A 23212-nucleotide genomic window follows, 5' to 3' on the forward strand; every position below is an offset into this window, starting at 1 on the left:
TCACGGACTGTGAGATCGTGACCTGAGCCGAAGTCGGCCGCTTAACCGACTGAGCCACCCAGGCGCCCCTAGGAGGAACATGCTTTTGATTAGTCTATTACTAGCAATGTAATTTTGACCATTGGGTTTAGGTGGTAGTTTCTACAGGGTGAAGTTATTGTTTTCTCTTTTACAGTCAAAGGGAGATGTTGTAATGGGTGAGGGACAGTATACTTTGAGACTTTGTAAATATTCTGGTATTTGCTTAAGCTACCATCCACTACTTTTGTCATATATTGATAGTTCTTACTTGAGTTTACCATTGTTATGATGATGTTAGTGATTTTCTAATTCTACCATTCCTTCTACATTTATTAGTTGACTTTCTACAGTAAGGAAGAGCTTTCCCTTTCCTTTATTTACTTGTATCGGGGTTGACTCTTGAATTCATATTTTATTCGATCAGTTCCAATCCTTTATTCTCACTATATATTTTGGTGCTCAGAATGCCCCAGATTTGGCCACTGGGAACACCTTCAAGATGTCCTCTGTATTCTTTTGATATGTGCTCACCATCTTTTGAGCACTTTCTGAAGTTTTGGCATGAGATGGTCTAGGTTTATCCTGTTTTGTGTCCCCCCCACTCCTGCCCTGTCCCAGTCCTGGAACTGACCATTTCTCCAAGGAGCCCTGATTCCATTGAGTGGAGAATGGTATTTGCAAACCAAGATCTAAGCACTAGACGTCTTCATAACTGCAAACTTTTAAAAGCTTCCGTCAGCTTATTTTACAAATGATTATTTTCACCAGTGTCATTACATGTTATACTATTCCTCTTTATTTCATGTTATTTTCCTGCTTTTGGATTTATTGTATACACATATAATACTATGTGTATTTGCTTATTTTGGCAACATTGGTTACCCAGAAGTCTGTACTTTTGGAAAGACTTTAATTTTTTGCGATTTTGGGCAGTTCAAGGATTACCGGATTTTATTTGATATCTTTCTTACTTGGGTTACTGTTATCCTTTTTTTCCCTCATTGATCTCTATTAAATAAAGATGTAGACTGTACTTAATTGAATATTTTTTTCTTGGCAATGAACGAAGGCTAAAGGTGATTCTTGTTAATTTGTTACTCAATCGAGTTATCTGTTTATCTGGATTTAATTTGAGATGATGTTTAGTCTCTCAAAAGAAGTCAGTAATGAACATTTTTATGGTCTTTGCCTAGAATGTTCTTTCACAGTCTGACGTAGTGCTGCTGTTTGGGGTGTGGGAATCTAGCTATAGGGAGTTGGTTTTACGTGAGAGTCTGGCTCAATTTTTATTTTCTTTTCAACTCATAGGGTGTGTTTTATCTTTCTGACGTTTAAAATTTGATTTTGTACATGAAAATGAAGAATATATATAGCAATAGTCATTCTGTTTGTTCTTTAATGATTTTTATGGGCATTTGTCAGAATGTGAACTGTATTTGTCTAATAGAAAATATTGACTCTTGGGATATGGATGTAACTACTAATATAGTTTCTTTAAAATAGATCCCGTGAAAATATATTTGGATTCTTAATTTCAGGACAAATTCTGCAATTTATTTTCATTATTTAAAAAATTTTTTTTAATGTTTATTTACTTTTGAGACAGAGAGAGACAGAGCATGAACGGGGGAGGGTCAGAGAGAGAGAGAGGGAGACACAGAATCTGAAACAGGCTCCAGGCTCTGAGCTGTTAGCACAGAGCCCGACGCGGGGCTCGAACTCATGAACCATGAGATCATGACCTGAGCCGAAGTCGGACACTTAACTGACTGAGCCACCCAGGCGCCCCTATTTTCATTATTTAAATTTGGTTTGTAATAGTGTTTTTCCCTCCCTACTTGAATAAGTCTTAAGGAATTTAGGATAATTTGTGTGTGTGTGCGTGTGTGTGTGTGTATGCACGTGATTGAGGTGTAGTTAAGTCACTTTTAGCATGATGCACTGACATGATCATGACAGTCTTTGAAACTGTAGATTCCTGTTGGATGATGGAATTATTGAAGAGTTTTGATCTCTTTTCCATAAAAAAACATTGTGTATATTATAGACAGGATTGTATCTTGATACCCAGTTATCCCTAACTCCTGTCAATCCTATAAAAACATTTGAAAAAAATAGTTACAAACAGAGAGGGAGGGAGGCTAACCATAAGAGACTCTTAAATGCAGAGAACAAACTGAGGATGGATGGGGGTGTGTGTGAAGGAGAGGGGGCAAATGGGTGATGGGCATTGAGGAGGCTTGTTGGGATAAGCACTGGATGTTGTATGTAAGCAATGAACCATGGGAATCTACCCCAAAAACCAAGAACACACTTACCTTACACATTGCATGTTAGCCAATTAGCCAATAAATTATATTAAAAAATAAAAATAAAAACATTTGATAGTTTATGTGAAGAATATCATAGGCATGCATGAAATAGTATAAAATACAAAAATATGCACCAGTTGGGTGACAAATGTTTATTAAGTACTTACTGTGTGCTTATTGTTATGTTAACTACTTGGGGAAAATGAAATGTCTGCATAAGAAACAATTCTTGAACACACATACTTTTATATTAACGTCATAAAATTGTGTATTGTAAAACAAAGTGGTAATTCTGTGATAAAGACATGTATCGTCAGTGTAAGCTGTTTTTTATTTTTTATTTTGCTTAGTATGCTTTAGCCACATTGCAGAATACTGCTTAACTTACAAATTCACTTACCCTTTCTGACTAGGAACATATGCTTATTAGTATTATATTTCAGATGCTTGGGTGCTATACAGTTAGTTACCCAGTTTTGATGCCTCCCTGTGATAGAGTGAGGAGTCTAATTTCAAAGATTATTGAGGGAACAAACCTAGTGATTAATATATCAAATTTCTGGTCTTTGAACAATGTGTGCGCTTTTGATACTCATGGAAATATTTTGTAAAAGTGGTTACACAGTAATGAATGTCAACAGTTTGATAATTATATATAGAATCACAGTAAGCAGCTGTGTGACTTTGGGTAAGGCACTTAGTTCTCAAAATTTCATTTTTCTCAACGGTAATTAAAATACCTCATGTAGGTTTCATGAGACTTAAACATGTACAGAGCACCAGCACAGTTCCTGGCACATAGCAAGTGCTCTGTACATGTTAACTATTATTATTGGATTAATTGTATAAAATAGAAAGTGGCCAAGAAGATTCTTCAGAATAGAATAAAACTCTCCTGTTTAGATGAAGGAGAACCCGATTGGGAAACTGAAAACTTGAGTGTTCGTTCTAGTTTTGCTGTTGATAGGCTTTATGACTTTGGGCAAGTCAGTTAATTTCTGTAGGCCTCAGTTTTCTCATTTGTAAAGCCATAATTTTTGCCCCAGACCCATTCAGCTCAAATATGCCTTGGTGAACTTTCAGGCATACAAAATGAAAATTTCCTATCATTGACAATTGATTTTTTGACATTTTATTGTAGAAAAATTTAAAGTTACAGGAAAGTAGACAGAAGAGTATAACGACTCTTGAGGTACACCCACAATCTCTTTATGAGCAATCTTATTTTGTCTATAATCCCATATATTCTTCTCTCTCCCCTGATTATTTAAGAACACATCTCAGATTTTATATCATTTCATTTCTAACTACCTCAGAATATATCCAAAAAAAGGGTTATTTTTAAAGCATCAACACTCAGTGTCATCACATGTAAATAAAAAAGGGACTATAATTCCTTAATATTATTAAATATTCAGTTGGTGTTCCAATTTTCCCAATTCCCTCCCTCTTTCTCTTTATAGTTTGTTAATTTTGAACTGGCATCCAAATGAAGTCTAGTCACTGCAACTGATTGATATGTTTCTTAAATCTTCTTTAATTTGATAGTTCCTCCTCAATCTTGTTTTTCCTGCAACTTTTTTTTTTTAATTTTTAAATGTTTATTTATTTTTAAGAGTGAAAAAGCATGAGCAGGGAAAGGCAGACACACACACACACACACACACACACACACACACACACACAGAATCCAAAGCAGGTTCTGGGCTCTGAGCTCTCAGCACACAGCCCCACATGGGACTGGAACTCACAAACCATGAGATTATGACCTGAGTCAAAGTCAGACACTTTGGCTCAACTGAGCCACCTAGGTGCCCCACAACTTATTTGTTTAAAATATCAGTTTATTTATCTTGGTGCCCATGTGTTTAATTTTGTTGTTGTTCTTTAAAAAATTGGCATCTGCAGGTTTGCTCAGATTTTGGTTTGATTTTTTTTTTTTTTTTTTTTTTGTTAAGGATATTTCATAGAGGGGCTCCTGAGTGGGTCTGTTGGTTAAGTGTTGGACTTCTGATTTTGGTTCAGTCATGATCTCATGGTTCATGGGATCAGGTCCCATGTCGGGCTCTGTGCTGACAACACGGGGCCTGCTTGGGATTCTCTCCCTCCCTCTCTCTCTGCCCTTCCTCTGCTTGCACTCTCTCTCTCTCTCTCTCAAAATAAATAAATAAACATTAAATAGAAGGGTATTTCACAGAAGGTGATGTGTAGTTCCATTAGGAGGCATATAAGGGCTGGCTTTTGCTCTCTTTGTGATGTTAGAAGCCATTGATGATGATTGCCTACATCCGTTAATTCATTAGGAATTATGAAATGATAATATCCTAATTTCGCCAGTCCTTCTTCATATATTGGTTGGGAAATTTCCATAAAAGAATATCCTCTCATCAACTATTGGATTAGTATTTGACAAGCAAAGGCAACACAGATGTAAATTCTTTCCTTTTATTCACCAATTGTCATAATAACAAATTTATTCCCTATTATCCTCCAAGGGTGACTGATGATTTAAAAAAATATCATTATGAATTCTCAAAATTTACCATATTTGATGCGTTTCAGTCCATTGCAGCTATTATTTTGATTCATACTCAAAATCGTCTCATCTTTGGTCATTGCAGGCCAGTTCAAGTTGGCATCTGCATATTTTTTTGACATGACCAGTAGTCTTTGATAGGATCCTTGATTTCTGGCCAAACAAGATATTCTAGGTAAATTTTGTATGTTTCCTGCTCTATCCTGGGATCAACCATTTCTCCATGAATCCTAGTTCCTTTTAGTAGGAAATGGCATTTAGAGACCACAGTCTGGATACTAAGAATGCTCATTGCCACTGGGTTAGTCTTTGGTTCTAGGCCTTTTCAGTGGACAGATAAGAAAATTAATATCCTTTAAAAATAAAATCAATTATTAGTTCATAATCTATCATTTTAATTCAGAAACATTTTGTACATGAGAAAATGAGCAAAGAAAGAAACAAAGTTCAGATACAGTTGACCCTTGAAAATGTGGGGGTTAGGGCTGTTGACTCCCCCCCCCCCCAGTGCAGTTGAAAATCTGTGTATAACATTTGACATCCAAAACTTAACTACTAATAGCCTAATTACTGTTGCCTGGAAGCCTTATCAATAACATAAACAATAGATTAGCACATATTTTGTATGTTGTGTGTATTATATACTGTACTTTTAAATAAAGTAAGCTATAGAAAAGAAAATTTTATTAAAATCATAAGGGGTGCCTAGGTGGCTCAGTGGGTTAAACATCCAACTCTTGATTCAGCTCATGTCATGATCTTATGGTTCAGTTAGTGAGTTTGAGCCCTGCATCTGGCTCTGCGCTGACAGTGCAGAGACTGCTTGGGATTCTCTCTGTCTGCCTCTCTCTCTATTCCTCCCCTACTTGTGCTCTTTCTCTCTTTCAAAATAAATAAATAAACTTAAAAAAATTGTAATGAAGAGAAAATATATTTATGGTACTGTGCTGTATTTTTGGAAGAAATTTGCATGTAAGTAGACGTGCACAGTTCAAACCTGTGCAGTTGACCAACTGTATTAATATACGTTTTTAAGGATTACATTATTTCCTATAAAATATTTTATTGCCTTCTAATCTTCTTTGGTAAATAATATATTGTTGGAGTTTCTGTAGCTGCTGGAATAGTAGTATTAACTATCTAGATAATAGCCATAGTATTAACTTTAAACATACTCTTTTGTTTTGAATTTATCAACAGGATAGATAGTAGTCCTCTTTGAAACCTCCTTCTTTATTGTCCATAATAGCCATTATTGACTAAGTCTGTATCTTGAGGAGGTTTATATTTCCTAGACAGATGGGGGAGGTGGGGATCACAAGTAAAATGGCACGTACAGAGAGAAGCCCAGAGTTAATGAAAGAGCCTTGCATATTTGGAGAGCAGCTATACTGAATATGAGTTGTTTTGGAGGAGTGACAGGAGATAAGATGTATGGGGTAGTTAGAGGCTAGGTCACAAAAGACTCAGTTGGTCATACTAAGTAATTTTTATACTATAGGCAACTTAATAAGAATTTAAGGGGCACCTGGGGGGCTCAGTCAGTTAGCATTGGACTTTGGCTCTGGTCGTGATCTCGTGGTTCATGAGTTTGAGTCCTGTGTCGGGCTCTGTGCTGACAGCTCAGAGCCTGGAGCCTGCTTCAGATTCTGTGCCTCCCTCTCTCTCTGCCCCTACCCCACTTATGCTCTCTCTCTCTCTCTCTCAAAAATAAATAAAACATTAAAAAATTTTAATGAAAGAAATGATCAGAATTACGTATTTGAAAGATCTTTGTAGCCATGTGAAGAACAAACTGAGACGGGGGACCAGTAAGTAAGCTATTGCAATGTATAAGGACTTAGATGGATTGAGAGTTACTTAACAGATCAAATAAGGAATTAGTGACCAATTGGACATGGGCAGGAACTGAAAGAGTCCAGGATGACTTTTAGGTTTTGGAGTTGTGTAAATGTATGGGTGAAGTTTCACTCAGTGAAACAAAAGTGGTCTCCCAGTCTGGATTGGTGATCTTGAGGGTGAATGTGCTGGGGTAATACTTTCTGTTTAGGGCATCTTTAAACTTGTGGTGCCTTCGATTTTTTGGTGGAGATGTCTGTACACACACAAGCAAACATCTTTGTGTATAAGGATTCAGACTTGGGTTAAAATCTTAGTTCTGCTACTTCTTATCTGTATGACCTTGGATGGGTCACTTAACCTTTTAAGCCTCAGATTTTATAATTGTAAAAAAGTGATAATGGTACCTAACTCATAAGGGTCTTATGTGAATTAAGTGATTCTAATGGACAAAAATCTATCAGTGTCTACTACATAGTAACTTGGTAAATCGTCATTATTATTCTAGATAGGGTGTTGCCAGTATCTTGTTTGAGGCCACGGTATGGATGAAATTCATTAGAACACTGAGAATAAGAGAGGGGGCCAAATATGTATGGACTCTTGGGGAATGTCAGCGGTTGAACCTGGGAAATTTAGTTTGCCTGGACCTTCCCACACTGTTCCTTTCCCCAAGCCCCAAACAGGTTATTTCAGGTGTTACCAGAGGAGGTACAATTTAATCTTTGTGTTATAGCCAGTAGTAAGATAAGTGTTATTTTTATTTCCCTAGCTTATTTATTTATATTCATTCATTTGTTTAACACACATTTACTGAGATACTGGTAGACATTAACCTAGGTGCTGAAGGAATCACAGAGAATATTCACCTTGGTCACAGTTCTCATGGGGCTAACATTCTAGAGGGGAGATATATATTCATGTAAAAAATTAAACATCAGATAGTGATAAGTACTTTAGAGAGACTGAAAATATGATAAAGTGCTAGGGAGTTCCTAGAAGTCTATTTTAGGGAAGGCCTTTTTGATGAGGGTATGTTCAGGATGACATAATCAGTAGTAGCCTGGCATGGGAAGACTGGAAGAAAGAACATTCTCGGTACTGCAGGGTCTCCAGGATGGAAATAAGCTGTGGGTGTATTCAGAGAACAGTAAGAATAACAGGGGGACTCAAGGTAGAGGGCAGTGGGAAAACTGATGAGATTAGTCCAGAGAGCAGGCAAGAACTAAGACACAGACATGAAGAGTTTGGATTTACTCTAGATGGCTTGGAAAGCCCCTAGAAAGCTTTAGGCAGGAAAGTAGGACACACTGATTTAGATTTTAGGAAGATCACCAGGAACACAAGAGGCAAGCATGAGGGAGAGAGACCAGAGCAGGAGGCTAATGATGAGAGATGCTGTGTTTCGTTCCCCCCTTTTCTTTTTATTATCAGGCCAAAGCCGCATGCTGGAGCTCATAGTTGCTGGGAAGCCTCATAGCTGTCCTTGAACTGATCCCCAGCAGGAGAGTTATACTGATGATGCAGGTGCCGTGGGCCTGGAGTAGATAGATGCAAGCAATGGTAACTTGCAGAGGGTCCTTTAACCTGCCTCTTCACTAGGGGTGCATGAACGGGGTTTGAAATGTTTTGTTGTTTTCTTCTGGGGAGGAGTTCTAACTTCTTGCCAGTTTGTCAGAGGGGTGTTTGACCTTCAAAAGGTTAACCTTTGATAGCGTGTTGAGCACTGTGGGAGGTGTCATAGGAGTTACAGAAAACAAAAGCACCCGTGGGAGCTCCTGCTTTCTAAGTGCTCGTAAGTTAAGGACAAAGGGAAAACACAGATATAATTAAGAAGAAAAATGGTGAAGCCAGGAGCGGGCAGACCAGATCGTGTGGTATTCAGGACAAATATTAAAAGAAGAAATCTTTTCCCTTTAAGTTTCTTTTCCTCACAGTTTTGCTTGTAGGTCTGGAAATGTGTTTTGCTTTATGGTCAATGTTCATAAAAGCCACAAGATGGCGAGGTTGCTCCTTAAAATGAATGTGAATGAAGTTAAGGGGTGGGAGAAGAGAGACAGAGGAGAGAGAGGGAGAGAGAGAGACAGAGGGAAAGAGAGAGAGAGAGAGAGAGAGAGAGAGAGAGAGAAGAAAGAAAGCGAGAGAAAGAATGAATGAATGTGTGGCGTTCCTCTCTGATTTTCCATAACCTCCTTAATTTTCCTCACCCCATTACTTGAATATGCAATAAAACTGACATGCTTAGATTTCTTCTCTTTAGTTTAGGTTTTGATTATACTTATTTTGGAATTGTAAGCTAAAATAAAATTAAAAAGAACTATCTGGATCCCAGGCTTATCATTTTTTCAGCCTTTTAATAAATTATTAATAAATCAATCTTCACATTGCCAACAGAGTAATCTTTACAAAATACTATTTGATAATATCAGTTCCCAGCTTTAAAACAGCTCAGAGTCTGGAGCCTGCTTCAGATTCTGTATCTCCCTCTCTCTCTCTATCCCTCCCCTGCTTGTGCTCTTCTCTGTCTCTCAAAAATAAATACATGTTAAAAAAAATTAAAAAAAAAAAACCCTTTTGGGGGGTGGGAGGGAGGGGGGGTGGGTGATGGGTATTGAGGAGGGCACCTTTTGGGATGAGCACTGGGTGTTGTATGGAAACCAATTTGACAATAAATTTCCTAAAAAAATAAAAAAAAGAAAAAACAAAAACAACAACAACAACAAAACCCTTTATATTTATTGTCAGAAATATTGGTTAATAGTCCTGGTAGTCAGTATTCAGATAGTTAAGGTTAAGTGTAGGATGAAAAGGTGGAATAATTTTTGACTCATATTGTTGCAGGCTGATCAAGTGCAATGGTCAAGAAAGAGTTCTTGAGAGGTTGTACGGTGCAACTTACGAAATTTATTTAAGTAGCACAGGGACAGGACCTGGGGACAGAAAGACCCCCCTTTTTGCTGTATGAAGCTGGTGATTATATGCTTAGTGCTTAATGGTGAGAGGACATACCAGGCATATTAGATCATAACTGTCTTCTTCAAATTTCTACTCATAAAACTACCTTTACACGATTTCCCTCATACTTATCGTTCAGTTCGATATTAACTATCAGTGGGATGTACAGGCAGTCATGAGACCCTTTAAGATAAATGTAGCAACCAGCGCATGTTTGATCCTTGTCGGCACTACGCAGGCTATAGGTCAGCCTTCTGGGCTAAAGGTGAACATTTTTCTGCTCCTGACCCTCATCAGTATTACAAAATATATATATTTTATTATTGTCCGCTTCTTCTCCAAAACGAACATATGCAAGCTTTCAAGTACAAAACTTTCCAATTTTTATGTATTATTAAATAACGTAATTGCAATGCTTAGAATATTTATTGTCATCATTTCAACATACCTCAAGGTAGTTTTCTTTTTGTTATTCTCAACATGTTGTGGAAAGGGTAAGCTACTGCATTATTAGTATACTGATTAAGGCATATTTATTAATGAAGTGTATTTAGCCCTTGATGTAAAATACACTTTGCTTATGCTGTCTTATCAAATAAAATCCTCATAAGAAATCTATGAGATAAGTGTGAATATTGCCATTTTACAGATGAGGACATTGAGGCTCAGGAAGATCAAATAAATTGCTGACGATTTAGTAGTTGGCAGAACTATAATGTGGATCCATGTTTTTTTTCAGTCCTGAAAACTCATCTTCTGACTCAGTATGCCCTACTGTCTCCATGAGAGCAAATACATCTCTCTTTAAAAGAAGTACTTGGGGGCACCTGGGTGGTTCAGGTGGTTAAGTGTCCAACTCTTGGTTTTGGCTCCGGGCATGATCTCATGGTTTGTGAGTTCAAGCTGCATGTTGGCCTCTGCGCTCACAGAAAAAAATAGTTAAAAGAAGTTAGATGAAAAAAAAAAGTACTTGGAAGTTGTAATTTAAAGTAATTTGGTATTTGTGCTTCCTCTTTGTTGTAAACTGAACAAGAAAATTTGTATCACAAGGCCACTATTTTGGTGCACTTTTATTTAGCCTGTTGTTTGTTTTTCTGAGCATATTTTCCTGCAGGCCTTTATTTAGAAGACTCCATATAGAGTTGTGCTGATGGGCCTTGATTGATTTGAGGGATTTGGACTCCTAATTCTTGAGCACCTGAGAGTGGACTGAAACTTAATTCCTTCTCTTGACTTCCTGTTGAGCTAACAGGTTTTTTAAATTTTAATTTTTATTTAACTTTTTTGGAGAGAGAGAGGGTGGGGACAGAGGGAGAGGGAGAAAGAGAATCTTTTTTTAACGTTTATTTACTTTTGAGACAGAGAGAGACAGAGCATGAATGGGGAAGGGACAGAGAGAGAGGGAGACACAGAATGGGAAGCAGGCTCCAGGCTCTGAGCCATCAGCCCAGAGCCCGACACGGGGCTCGAACTCACGGACCGTGAGATCGTGACCTGAGCTGCAGTCAGACGCTTAACTGACTGAGCCACCCAGGCGCCCCATGAGAAAGAGAATCTTAAGCAGGCTCTAAGCTCAGTGTGGAGCCCAGCTTGGAGCCTGATGCATCGCTCGATCCCATGACCCTGAGATCATGACCTGAGCTGAAATCAAGAGTCAGATGCTTAACCAACCAAGCCACCCAAGCGCCCCAACGTTCCTCTCTTATGGTGGAGCTTTTCTCTGCTCCACCATACCAGCTGTTGGTATGTTGGAGATACCAGCTGTTTAAAAACTATTGTGTGGAATACTGGAAGGCTGGTCTAGAGCGCCCTTTACAGTTGTAAATTAACTGCCCTGGAATATAAATTCACTCCTAATGCTTGGTATTAATTTTTGTATTTCTGGAGAAATATTGCCTTATGCTTTATTTCCCATTATATTCCCTTCATATCCCATTTTTGCTTTTTTTTTTCCATTTTTGCTTTTCTAAAGATTTAAAAAGTAACAGTTCAGAATTTACAAGTTTTGTTTCTGAAACTGGAACACCAGCATGGCAGAGTCTAGGATTTTGTGTGAATAGTTTTTACCTGAGTCAAGACTTTTTATGGTTTTTACTTTGTTCTTCATATAATAGTTTTAGCTGAAAAATAAGTGCAATGGAAAGAAGATTGTCTATGAATAAATAATTATGGAAGTTGCTAATGGATTTATTATATGATTCTTCCAACTTTTATTTATGTGAAACTTTCCATAATAAGGCATATAGGAGATACCTGTTGTGACATCTTTTTTGTCAACTGTACTGATAAATATAACTTAATCTTGAACCATTTTAATTTCTTAATACTAAGTGATAATTTTATCTGGAGATTTTGTTTTACATATCCATCTTTTTTTTCTTTTTTCCCAAGCTAAATGAGAAATAATTGACAAAATTGTATATATTCAAAATGCACAATGTGTTTCCATATCTTTGCTATTGTGAATAATGCTGCACTGAATATGAGAGTCCACATACCTTCTTGAGATACTGATTTCATTTCCTTTGAATATATACCCAGAAGTGGTATCATACGGAGTTCTATTATTAATTTATTTTTCTGAGGAATTTTCATAATGTTTTCCATAATAGCTATACCAACTTACATTCCCACCAATAGTGCTCAAGGGTTCCTTTTTTTTTTTCTAGAACCTTGCCAACATTTGTCATCTCTTGTCTTTTTGATAATAGCCATCCTAACAAGTGTGTGGTGATATCTCATTGTGGGTTTGATTTGCATTTCCCTGATGATTAATGAAGTTGAGCATCTTTCATGTACCTATTGGTCTCTTGTTATGTCTTCTTTGGAAAAATGTTTATTCAGGTCCTTTGTTCATTTTTAAATCAGATTATTTGTTTTTTTTTTTTTTTCTATTTGGTTGTATGAGTTCCATATAAATTTTGGATATTAACACCTTATCAGGTTACATGGTTTGCAAATACTTTCTCCTATTCTGTAGATAGACTTTTCATTTCTGATTGTTCCCTGTGCTTTGCAGAAGCTTTTTAGTTTAATGTAATTCCATTTGTCTATTTTAGCCTATGTTTTTGGTGTCATATCCAAAAAATTATTGCCAAGGGCAATGTGAAGAAGTTTTCTCCTTATGTTTTCTTCTAGAACTTTTATGATTTCAGATATTACAGTTAAGTATTTAAACCATTTTGAGTTGATTTTTGTGTATAGTGTAATATAGGGATACATTTCATTCTTTTGCATGTGGAGATATATATATTTATATTTATATTTATATTTATATTTATTATATATATATATATATATATATATATTTCCCCCCAGCACCACTTATTGAACAGAATGTCAATTAGCATTGTGTGTTCTTGGTACTCTTGTCAAAGATTAGTTGACCATATATTTGTGGTTTTTGGGGGGCTCTGTATTCAGTTCCATTGGTCTATTTGTCTGTTTTTATGCCAGTACCATGTACTGTTTTGATTACTGTAGCTTTTAATATATTTTGAAATCAAGAAATGTGGTGTTTCCAGCTTTGTTCTTATTGCTCACAATAGCTTTGGCTATTTAGGGTCTTTTCTGGTTTCATATAAATTATAGTATTATTTTTTTAATTTCATAAAAAGTGCCATTGGGATTTTGATACAGATTGTGTTGAATCTGTAGGTGGCTTCGGGTAACACTGACATTTTAACAATGTTAATTCTTCCAGTCCAAGAGCTTGGGGAATCTTTCCATTGAATGTGTCTTCTTCAGTTTCTTTCATTAATGTCTATAATTTTCAGCGTACAGATCTTTTATCTTTTTGGTTAATATATTACAAATGTTTTATTGTTTTGATACTGTTGTAAATAGGGTTGTTTTCTTAATTTCTCTTTCATATAATTTGTTGTTAGTGTATAGAAATGCAGCAGATTTTTGTATATTGAGTTTGTATCCTGAAATTTTATTAAATTTGTTTATTTTCACAGTTTTTGGTGGAGTCTTAAGGGTTTTCTATATGTAAGATTGTATCATTCACAGACAATTTTACTTTTCCTTTCTGCTTTGGATGCACTTTTTTTTTCTTCAATTAATTTGCTTAATTACTCTGGCTAGGTCCTCAAATACTATGTTGAATAGAAGTGGTGAGAGTGGGTACTATTTTCTTGTTCCTGATTTTAGAGGGAAAGCTGATAACTTTTCACCATTTAGTATGGTGTTAACTCTGGTTTTGTCATATATGTCCTTTATTAGGTTGTGGTACATTCCCTGTATACTCAATTTGTTGAGAGCTTTTATGACAAATGGATGTTGAATTTTGTCAGATGCTTTATCTGTATCTATTTACATGGTCATATGATTTTTATCCTTCAGTTTGTTGATGTGATGTATCACATTGACTGATTTGTGGATGTTGAACCATCCTTGCATTCCTGGAATAAATTCCACTTGATCATGGTGTATTTAAAATGTTCTGTTGGATTCAGTTTGCTAATATTTGTTGAGATTTTTACATCTATGTTGATCAGGGTTATTAGCCTGTAATTTTCTTTTCTTTAGTGTCCTTGTTGGTTTTGGTGTCAGGATAATACTGGCCTTGTAAAATGAGTTTTGAAGCCCTCCTCTTTTAGATTTTGGCAGTTGTCCAATATATAGGTTGTCCAATTTGTTGTTGTATAATTGTTAATAATAGTCTCTTGTGTCCTTTGTATTTCTGTGGCATCAGTTGTAACTTCTCTTTCATTTCTGGTTTTATTTATTTCAGTTCTGTCTCTTTTTTTCCCTTGGTTATTCTAACTAAAGATTGTCTATTTTGTTTATATTTAAAAAAAAAGAGATGTTAGTTTCATTGATCTTTTCTGTTATCTTTTTAGTCTCTAGCTGTTCTGATTTTGGTTATTTCCTTCTGTCTGCTAATTTTGGGCTTAGTTTGTTCTTCTTTTCCTAGTCCTTGAGGTGTGAAATTAGGTTGTTTATCTGAGATCTTTCCTTTTTCTCAATGTAGGCATTTATCCCTGTAAACTTCCCTCTTAGAACTGCTTATATATTATATATTACAAGTTTTGTTAAGTTGTATTTGCATTTTTATTTGTCTCAAGATGTTTATTTATCTTTTGATTTCTTCTTTGACCCATTGGTTGTTTAGAAGCATGTACATAAATATTTACAAGTGTTATATCCTCCTGTTGGATTGACTTTTTTTTAATCATTACACAATACCCTTGTTTATCTCTTATTAGAGTCTTTGGCTTAAAGTCTATTTTACTTGATATAACTGTAGCTACCCTTGCTTTCTTTTGGTTTCATTTGCATAGAATATTTTTTCTATATTTTCATTTTCAATCTGTGTGCTTAAAGTTTAAGGAAGTCTTTAGTAGGCAGCATATAGTTGGGTCTTTTTTTTTTTTAAATCTATTTAGCTACTCTGTGTCTTTTGATTAGAGAACTTAGTGCATTTGTATTAAAGTAATTATTGATTGGTAAGGACTTAACTGTGTCATTTTGTTAATTGTTGTCTGGTTGTTTTGTAATTGCTTTGTTTCTTCCTTTCTCTTTTGTTTTTTTCTTTTATGATTTGATGATTTTCTGTGGTGTTATGCTTAGATTTCTTTCTTTTTTGTGTAGCTGTTATAGGTTTTTGCTTTCTGTTACCATGAGCCTTACATAAACATCTTATAATTATAGCAGTCTATTATAAGTTGATAACAACCTAATTTAGATGTATACAAACATTTTTATATTCTTTCCTGACATTTTAATGTTTTGATGTCACAGTTTATATTTTTTTATATTATGTATCTATTTAGAAATTACTATAAGTCAGGCAGAGAAAGACAGATACCATATGTTTTCACTCTTATCCTGAGAAACTTAATAGAAGACCAGGGAGGAGGGGCAGTGGGAAAAAAAAAGTTACAGAGAGAGAAGGAGGCAAACCATAATAGACTCTTAAATACTGAGAACAAACTGAGGGTTGATGGGCAGTGGGGGAGAGGGAAAAGTGGGTGATGGGCATTGAGGAGGGCACCTATTGGGATGAGCACTGGGTGTTGTATGGAAACCAATCTGACAAGAAATTATATATACAATAAAATAAAAACCTACAACCTAAAAAAAAAAGAAATTACTGTAGTTATGGGAGTTCTTAATACTTTTGTCTTTTAACTTTTATATTATAGTTATATAAGTGACTTACCCACCACCATTACAACATTAGAGTTTTCTGAATTTAGCTATATATTTACCAAAGTGTCATACTTTGATAAATTTAATGTAACCAGTTAGCACTCTTTTGTTTTCATACCTTGCAAGGCTGGTCTAGTGGGGATAAATTCCTCCAGCTTTTGTTCATCTGGGAAATTCTTTATTACTCCTTCAATTCTGAAAGGCAGCTTTATTGAATAGAGTGTCCTTGGCTGGCAATTTTTTTATTTCAGCACTTTGAATATCTCATTTTACTCCCTTCTGGCCTGCATAGTTTTTGTACAATCTACTGTTAGTCTTATGACAGTTCTCTTATATGCAACAAGTTGCTTTTCTCTTGATGGTTTTAAGGTTCTCCCTTTGGCAGTAAGTTTTGACAATTTAATTATAATGTGTCTGGGTGTGAGTCTCTTTAGATTCATCTTTTTTGGTATTTTTGGGCTACCTGGATCTGGATATCATGTTTTTTCTTTCAGATAAGGGAAGTTTTTAGGCACTATATCTTTAAGTAAACTTTTGTCTCTTTCTCTGCCTTTCTTCTTCTTCTGGGACCTCTATAATATGTATATTGGTCTTTTTGATGATGTCCCATAAGCCCATAAGCTATTTTCACTCATTTTCCTTTTTGTTCCTCTGATTGGATGTATTCCACTGCCTGTCTTCTAATTCTCTGATCTTTTCTTCCAGCTGATCTAGTCTGTGGTTGAATGCGTCTACCAAATTTTTCACTTTAGTTATTGTGTTCTTCAGCTCTATGATTTCTGTGGTACTTTTAAATGTTTTCTCTCTCTTTGTCCAAATTTTCACTTTGGTCATGCATTACTTTCCTGTGAAGTTCTCACTTTGACCATGCATTGCTCTTCTGATCTTGCCTTTATGATTGTTATTTCAAACTCTCTGTCAGAAAAGTAATTTCCATTTCCTTCAGGTCAGTTTGTGGAGATTTACCATGTTCTTTTGTTTGGAACATATTCCTGTTTCTTCGTTTTTCTTGATTCTCTGTGTTGGTTTCTATATATTAGCTAAAACAGCCACCTGTCTCAGTCTTAAGACCAGTTTTGTATAGGAGACAAACCTCATTAATCACTCTGGCCTGAGCTCCAAGTTTCCTCTCAAATCTTTATGATTGCCCAAGCCATTGTGTTTGTTCTTCATGTCTTTTGCTGGTTGAGTGTGTGCCAAGATCCATCAGTGTCCCCAAAGGGAAGATAGCAGTTAACACGTACATGTAGGTTTATTAGAAGCTGGTCCTCAGACAACACCTGAGAAAGTATGCATTCAAACTCCTTCTGTGGAGAAACTGGGAGATAGGTGTTTTTGTGCTCTTTTTCTGTGCGGAGCCTGATGTATAGCCATGGAGTTTGCCTGTTTATTTATTTATTTATTAAAAAAAAATTTTTTTTAACGTTTATTAATTTTTGAGACAGAGACAGAGCATGAATGGGGGAGGGGCAGAGAGAGAGGGAGACACAGAATGGGAAGCAGGCTCCAGGCTCTGAGCCATCAGCCCAGAGCCCGACACGGGGCTCGAACTCACGGACCGTGAGATCATGACCTGAGCTGAAGTTGGATGCGCTACCGACTGAGCCACCCAGGCGCCCCAAAGTTTGCCTGTTTAAAAACTGCTTCTTTATAGCAGGTATAGCACTGTGGGACTTGTGAATGTAAACCCACATTGGCTGTCAGAGTCAGGTGATCTGGGGGCCCATCCCTTGGGCAATAGTTACAAAAGCCTGGGTGCCAGACATGTGTAGAAGCTCTTTCCAGAGAGATGCTGGTGACCTGGTGTTATTATTGGAGTATGAACCACTAGCTCTTTTGAATTCCAGGTAGAATTGCAGTCAGCACCTAGATATATGTTGATTACAGTCCAAATCCTCAGGTGGTCGCTTATAAATTATGCAGTGAGACCATTTGTAGGGAAAAGCTGGGAGATGGACGTTTTTGCCTGCTCCCTCTGTGCTGATCCCTGGGAAGATAGCTTGTGGTTAGTGTTTATGCACCTGTCATTGACTCGTTTTTGTTTGCTTTAGTTCTGCTTTAGTCCTGCTGGATCTCAGAGCGAGGTGCTTTGGGGGCCTTTCCCTCAGGTGGGAGCCTTAAAAGTTGGGACACGTGATATGTGGCCCAAACCTTTTACTCCTGAAGGAGAAGTTGGAGCTGGGAGTTTCCTCTTGATTGGATGATGCTGTGCCAGGAGTGGGGTTTATGGCAGGTGTGTGACTCAGCCTTTCCTGCCCATTCAGATGTGGGTATTTTCTCCATTACACCATGTAGGAGTCAAACAACTAATTCTGGATTTCTCTCAGAGGGAATTAGTCCACGTGGAGCTGTGCATTTGGTGTGTCTGTGGGAGGAGGAAAATTCAGGCACCTCCTAGATTGCAATTTTGGTAAAAAAAAAAAACAAAACAAAAAGTTCTTTGGTTTCTTTATTAATTTAGTTGCTATAGATTACTTCTTTTAATGTATTTTATGTAACAAGTATTCACTTATTCAATAAATGTTATTGAATACTATTCTGGATGCTGTGAACCCAGCAGTGAATCAGATGGAAAAAAATTCCAGAGCACACATTTTGGTAGGGAGGAGACAGACTAAATCAGTAAACATATAGCTATGTTATATATCTTGGGATGAGTGCTATGAAGACAAATATAGTCAGATAAGGCGGATTAAGAGTGAGAAGGGAGAGTGCTCTTTCATAAACGTTCTTTGGGGAAGGCCTCTCTGGTAAGGAGACATTTGAGTGCAGATTTGGAGGATGTGAGGGAGTGATGTATATGGATATATGGAATGAAATGGAGGGAGAATGTCCCAGGTAACTGGAGAGGCAAGCAAAGGCCCTGAGGCACCCCTTTCTGGGTTTCTAAAGTAAGGTATACAGGAAATTTCAGCTAATAGCTTACGGATCTGGAAGGCTTTTCATGTGTTCACTCTTTGGTTGATAACATGGTATTTGGAGACAGATTCATGTAGCACCTGAAATACTCTTTATTATTCAAGAATAAGTGCCAGGACTTAGGAACCTAGGAGAGCAGGAGAAACTATTTCTTGTGTTTTCTTGATTTTTGCTGGAGGAAAAAAAAATAATACCTTCACCTTCTGTTTGTAATCTTAGAACACACTGTTAGGTCATGCAATCATATTATTTATGTTCAAAGTTTTTAATCATCATTTGTGTATATATTTTTGCATACCTGAGAAAATATGTAAACAGATTCCAGAGGGACATTGGTTTATTGTTTTATTTTACTTTGTATTATTGGCTTGTACAGAACAAGAATAACATATATGATTGGAGTCTGGGAGTGAATTAGGCTTAGGCATAAAGGAGTAAGACTGGTGGAGGAAAGGCAAATTGGAGAATTTTATTTCCCTCTGTAAAGGGAAGAGCTGTTACTTACTCTAATTGATTGTTGCATGGACCTAGTTTTGAACTTATTTTCTGATTTTTCAAGCAAAGCCAGAGATTTGCATTTTATGTGTTATCTCCTGCTCTTTAAACAGCTGGAAACTCAATAAAAACATTCCAGGACACTCTTCAGGCCAGACAGAACATTCATGCAGGTGGGATTCAGAACTCGAGTTTCCAGTTTGCACCCTTTTGGGGTATAAGATCATAAATAATTTTTGTTGCTTCCTTTCAAGGGATACTATTATATGCCTTGTAATAGTAATAAATTGCTGCAAGATTTCTGGATACAAAGAGTTTTTAACACATTATTGTACCATTGCTCCCCCGGCTTGTTACTGACTATGTCTATTCTTGTCTTAGGGTACGGTCAGACAGGTCCACTGTCTCAGCGAGCTGGTTATGATGCTGTTGCCTCTGCTGTTTCTGGTCTGATGCACATCACAGGGCCTGAGGTAGGTATCATTCTTTAGCTTTAGAATATTCATAAATTTACTCCCTGTTTCTTCCAAAGGGATTTTCCTCTTCATTAACCTATAAGCCTAAATTTGAGTTAATTTTATAACAATCTTTTTAAAAAAGCAAGAAGCAACAGATCAAGCGATGAACACATTTTCTGCATGTATTATATTGTTCAAGCTTGGTATAGGCACCCGGATGTAACTTAGGAATAGTCCTTCTGTCAAGTAGAATGGCTGACTAGACCGTACCTTCATTTGGCATATGTACAGAGCGGAAGGTCTCTTTTTCCTTCTGGAGTATTAATAAGTGGTTATGTATTTAAAAATTTGTTGCTTAAAGCGTCAGGTGGAGTTGTGTCTGATTTGTTATATACATTAGGTTCTGACAGTGGGAGAATTATTTGATTTTATAACAAACCCTCTTTATTAATAATAGGTTGGGAATTTCCTAAAAAATGTAGAGATGACTAAAATGTGTTTGGTTGACTTGAAGGCTCTTAGAAAATGGACTCTGTGAGAAAACGGTAAGAATGGTGTGGAAGTTAAAAAAAAGTGTGAAAGTCTAATAAATAAAAATAATTAAAGACATCCATTTCCAAAACAGATTGGATTGGTAGGTCTAAAACCTTTTCCCAGTTAGGTGTTCCTTCCCTGAATCACTTTAGTCAGTGAATTCTTTAGGAAATATTCCTGCAGTTTTGGGTTAAACGGAAGCAGAGTGACCTTGAGTCTTCTCTTTTGCTGCCTTTCCTTCTTTTTATTAATTTTAAAGCAGCTGTTGGGATTTCAGTGTCTTGAGATACAAGTATTTGTTGCTTTTATTGCCTGTTTCATTTTCACAAGTCTAAGAAAAATGTGTATAGCCTTTTCTTAAAATATTTAAGGGCACCAGTTTTCTTTCCATCCGCCAGGAGAATGGAGGATGGATATATCTTTTTGCTCTATCCCATAGAAGTGCTTATGTGTACAAGACTTTATTATCGTGGGTGGTTTTGTTTTAAGAGTAGTGAACTCAACAATGAATATGTGAAAAGATCTTGGACTTTCTTTTTTTTTTTTAATGTTTATGTATTTATTTTGAGAGAGAGAGAGACAGACAGAGAGTGGGGGCAGGGCAGAGAGAGAGAGAGAGAGGGAGGGAGAGAATCCCAAACAAGGTCCATGCTCAGCGCAGCCCAACACAGGGCCTGATTCTATGAACTTTGAGATCGTGACCTGAGCTGAAACCAAGAGTCAGACGCTTAACTGACTGAGTCATCTAGGCGCCCTGGATCTTGGACTTTTAAATTTGTATATTCACATGTTAAAATGAAATAAAAACAGTTGTTGTGAAGCATTACTCTGGTTCCTTTAGTGCACTGTGATATATACTCTGACAGGGGTAACCACCCAGCATGTGCTCAACCTTAGTATTTGTCAGTCACTAACAGCTGTTCTGTCTTCTGTTATCCTACTTAGGAGGTTTTTGTTCTAGCTAAGCAGATAAAGACAACATTCATTGAGTGCTTACTAAGTGCCCAGCATTACTTTATGTACTTTACATGTATTAGGTAAACTTAACTTCCATATACTGTATTTCTTTCTTTCACACGGACACATCTTTATATCTTAATTAATCGATCCAGTGAATGGTTATTGCACATGTTCCCTCTCTATGCTGGGAACTGGCAGGCACTGGTGATAAAGCAGACAACGGCGGCGGGGGGGGGGGGGCCCAGTCCTTAAGTGGAGAAAACAAACATTAGCAGAAAGTAAACATTAAATACAAATAAAAAGAACTCTGAAAAAGGGCTCTATATACTATTAACATATACAACAGTGTGCCTCAGACCATTATAATAGTGTACTTCCAAAGTTCTCTGCAAAATGTGTTTTGCAGCAAAGAATAAAAGCAGAAGTGGAGAGAATTAGGCCACATTGGGAGTTCCCTGTAATAGTACTCCCTGTTGTCAGCAATATTTTATACCCTTGGCAGAGGAAGGAACACTTCCAAAAGCTCTGGCTGATATCTTCAACTAGCCAATGCAGATGCATTATTGCCAGTTATATCATATTGCTCGTGAACTTTTATCTACCTTGTCAGATGACTGAATGGAACCCAGGCTTCTCTATCATGTATCATTGTCCTGAGGCTTCACCACATCACCCTACACTGTGCAGCCTAACACTGTCGGGATGGTTGGTCAGGGAAGGCTTCTCTGAGGACCCGATGTATAAGGTGCGACCCAGTTAGGCATCAGCCTGGTGACCAGTGCTGGTGTCTAAATGCTGGAGAGTCTGGTACGTTTGAGGAGCCAAAAGAATGCCAGTGTCATTGGATTGTTGTGAGCTGACAAAGATGGGGAAAAATTAGGTTGGAGAGGTAGGACATGGTAGCTGAACTTAGTCTTTAGGGTCTTATTATATTACTTAACAGTTTGATAAAAAGAGAAGATACATTATTATATATACACACTTTTTAAGTGGTGATCTGATATAATTCTTCCTAGAAAATGAAGTGATGTTCCTAATATATAGACTAGCATCATGATAATAAAACCTCAAAATGCATGTTTTTCTTTTTTAAATGTTTAATTATTTTTGAGAGAGAGAGAGAGAGAGAGAGAGAGAGAGAGAGACAGAGTGTGAACTGGGAAAGGGGCAGAGATAGGGAGATACAGAATCTGAAGCAGGCTCCAGGCTCTGGGCTGTCAGCCCAGAGCCCGATGCAGGGCTCGAACTCACAAGCCTGAGATCATGACCTGAGCCAAAGTTGGACACTCAACTGACTGAGCCACCCAGGCGCCCTGCATGTTTTTTTTAAATAACAGGATAATATTGCGCTTTTTATCCCAACGGGGTATCACCTAAGTATAGAATGTAGGATAAAATTTGTGAAAGCAGTCTCTATGATGAAATTTAAGCAAACCAGTTACAGTTGACTTCCATTAGATCTCAAATCTGGCCTTTTAGGTTAGGCATGCTGTGGTGTTGTCAGATAAGATTCATATTTGATTGTGGAGGAAAAGCTAACCAATGCCTGCACTCTCCTGGACCCATGCTTGATGCTTTACATACGCTGTTACAGGTTTTGATCCTCACATCAATCCTTCTAGGTAGGCATTGATAAATTCTGTAACAAAAGCTTAAACGGTTAGATAACTTGTCCAGAGTGCTGTCATGGTATATGAAGCGCAAAAGCCAGACTTTTAACCCAGATTTCCTTTACTCCTTACACCCTGACACTATATCCACTCTCCATACTGCCTGAAGAATGAATTTTGATTTTTATTGTATTTGCATTTTGCCTACACAGGCTACATGATATGATATGTTACAGTTAGTGAATCAATCATGCGTTGTAGGGAGAAAGCATTTGATTAAGAGTCTGGAGGCCTGACTGTATCTAATTTCTCTTGTGTAATGTTTACTGGCTGCCTAAAATGTGCCCAAGAGAATAATAAGCCTCATAAGACCATGGTCTTTGCTTGGTCACTGCTGTATCTCTGCCTAGAGCA

At 37.0% G+C, this 23212-nt stretch overlaps 1 protein-coding gene across 2 annotated transcripts in view; it reads left to right on the top strand.

Annotated features, from left to right (window-relative positions):
- Positions 1-23212, top strand: part of SUGCT (succinyl-CoA:glutarate-CoA transferase) — a 775778-nt gene that overhangs the window by 78312 nt on the left and 674254 nt on the right. For both annotated transcript variants that reach the window (XM_040473014.1, XM_040473015.1), the window contains exon 7: positions 19618-19709. In XM_040473014.1, the coding sequence (XP_040328948.1) occupies positions 19618-19709 (92 nt within the window). The remainder of the gene's footprint in view (positions 1-19617; positions 19710-23212) is intronic.

This window comes from Herpailurus yagouaroundi, unplaced genomic scaffold, assembly GCF_014898765.1.
Source record: "Herpailurus yagouaroundi ecotype Mexico unplaced genomic scaffold, PumYag 100, whole genome shotgun sequence".
Classification (NCBI taxonomy): Eukaryota; Metazoa; Chordata; class Mammalia; order Carnivora; family Felidae; genus Herpailurus; species Herpailurus yagouaroundi.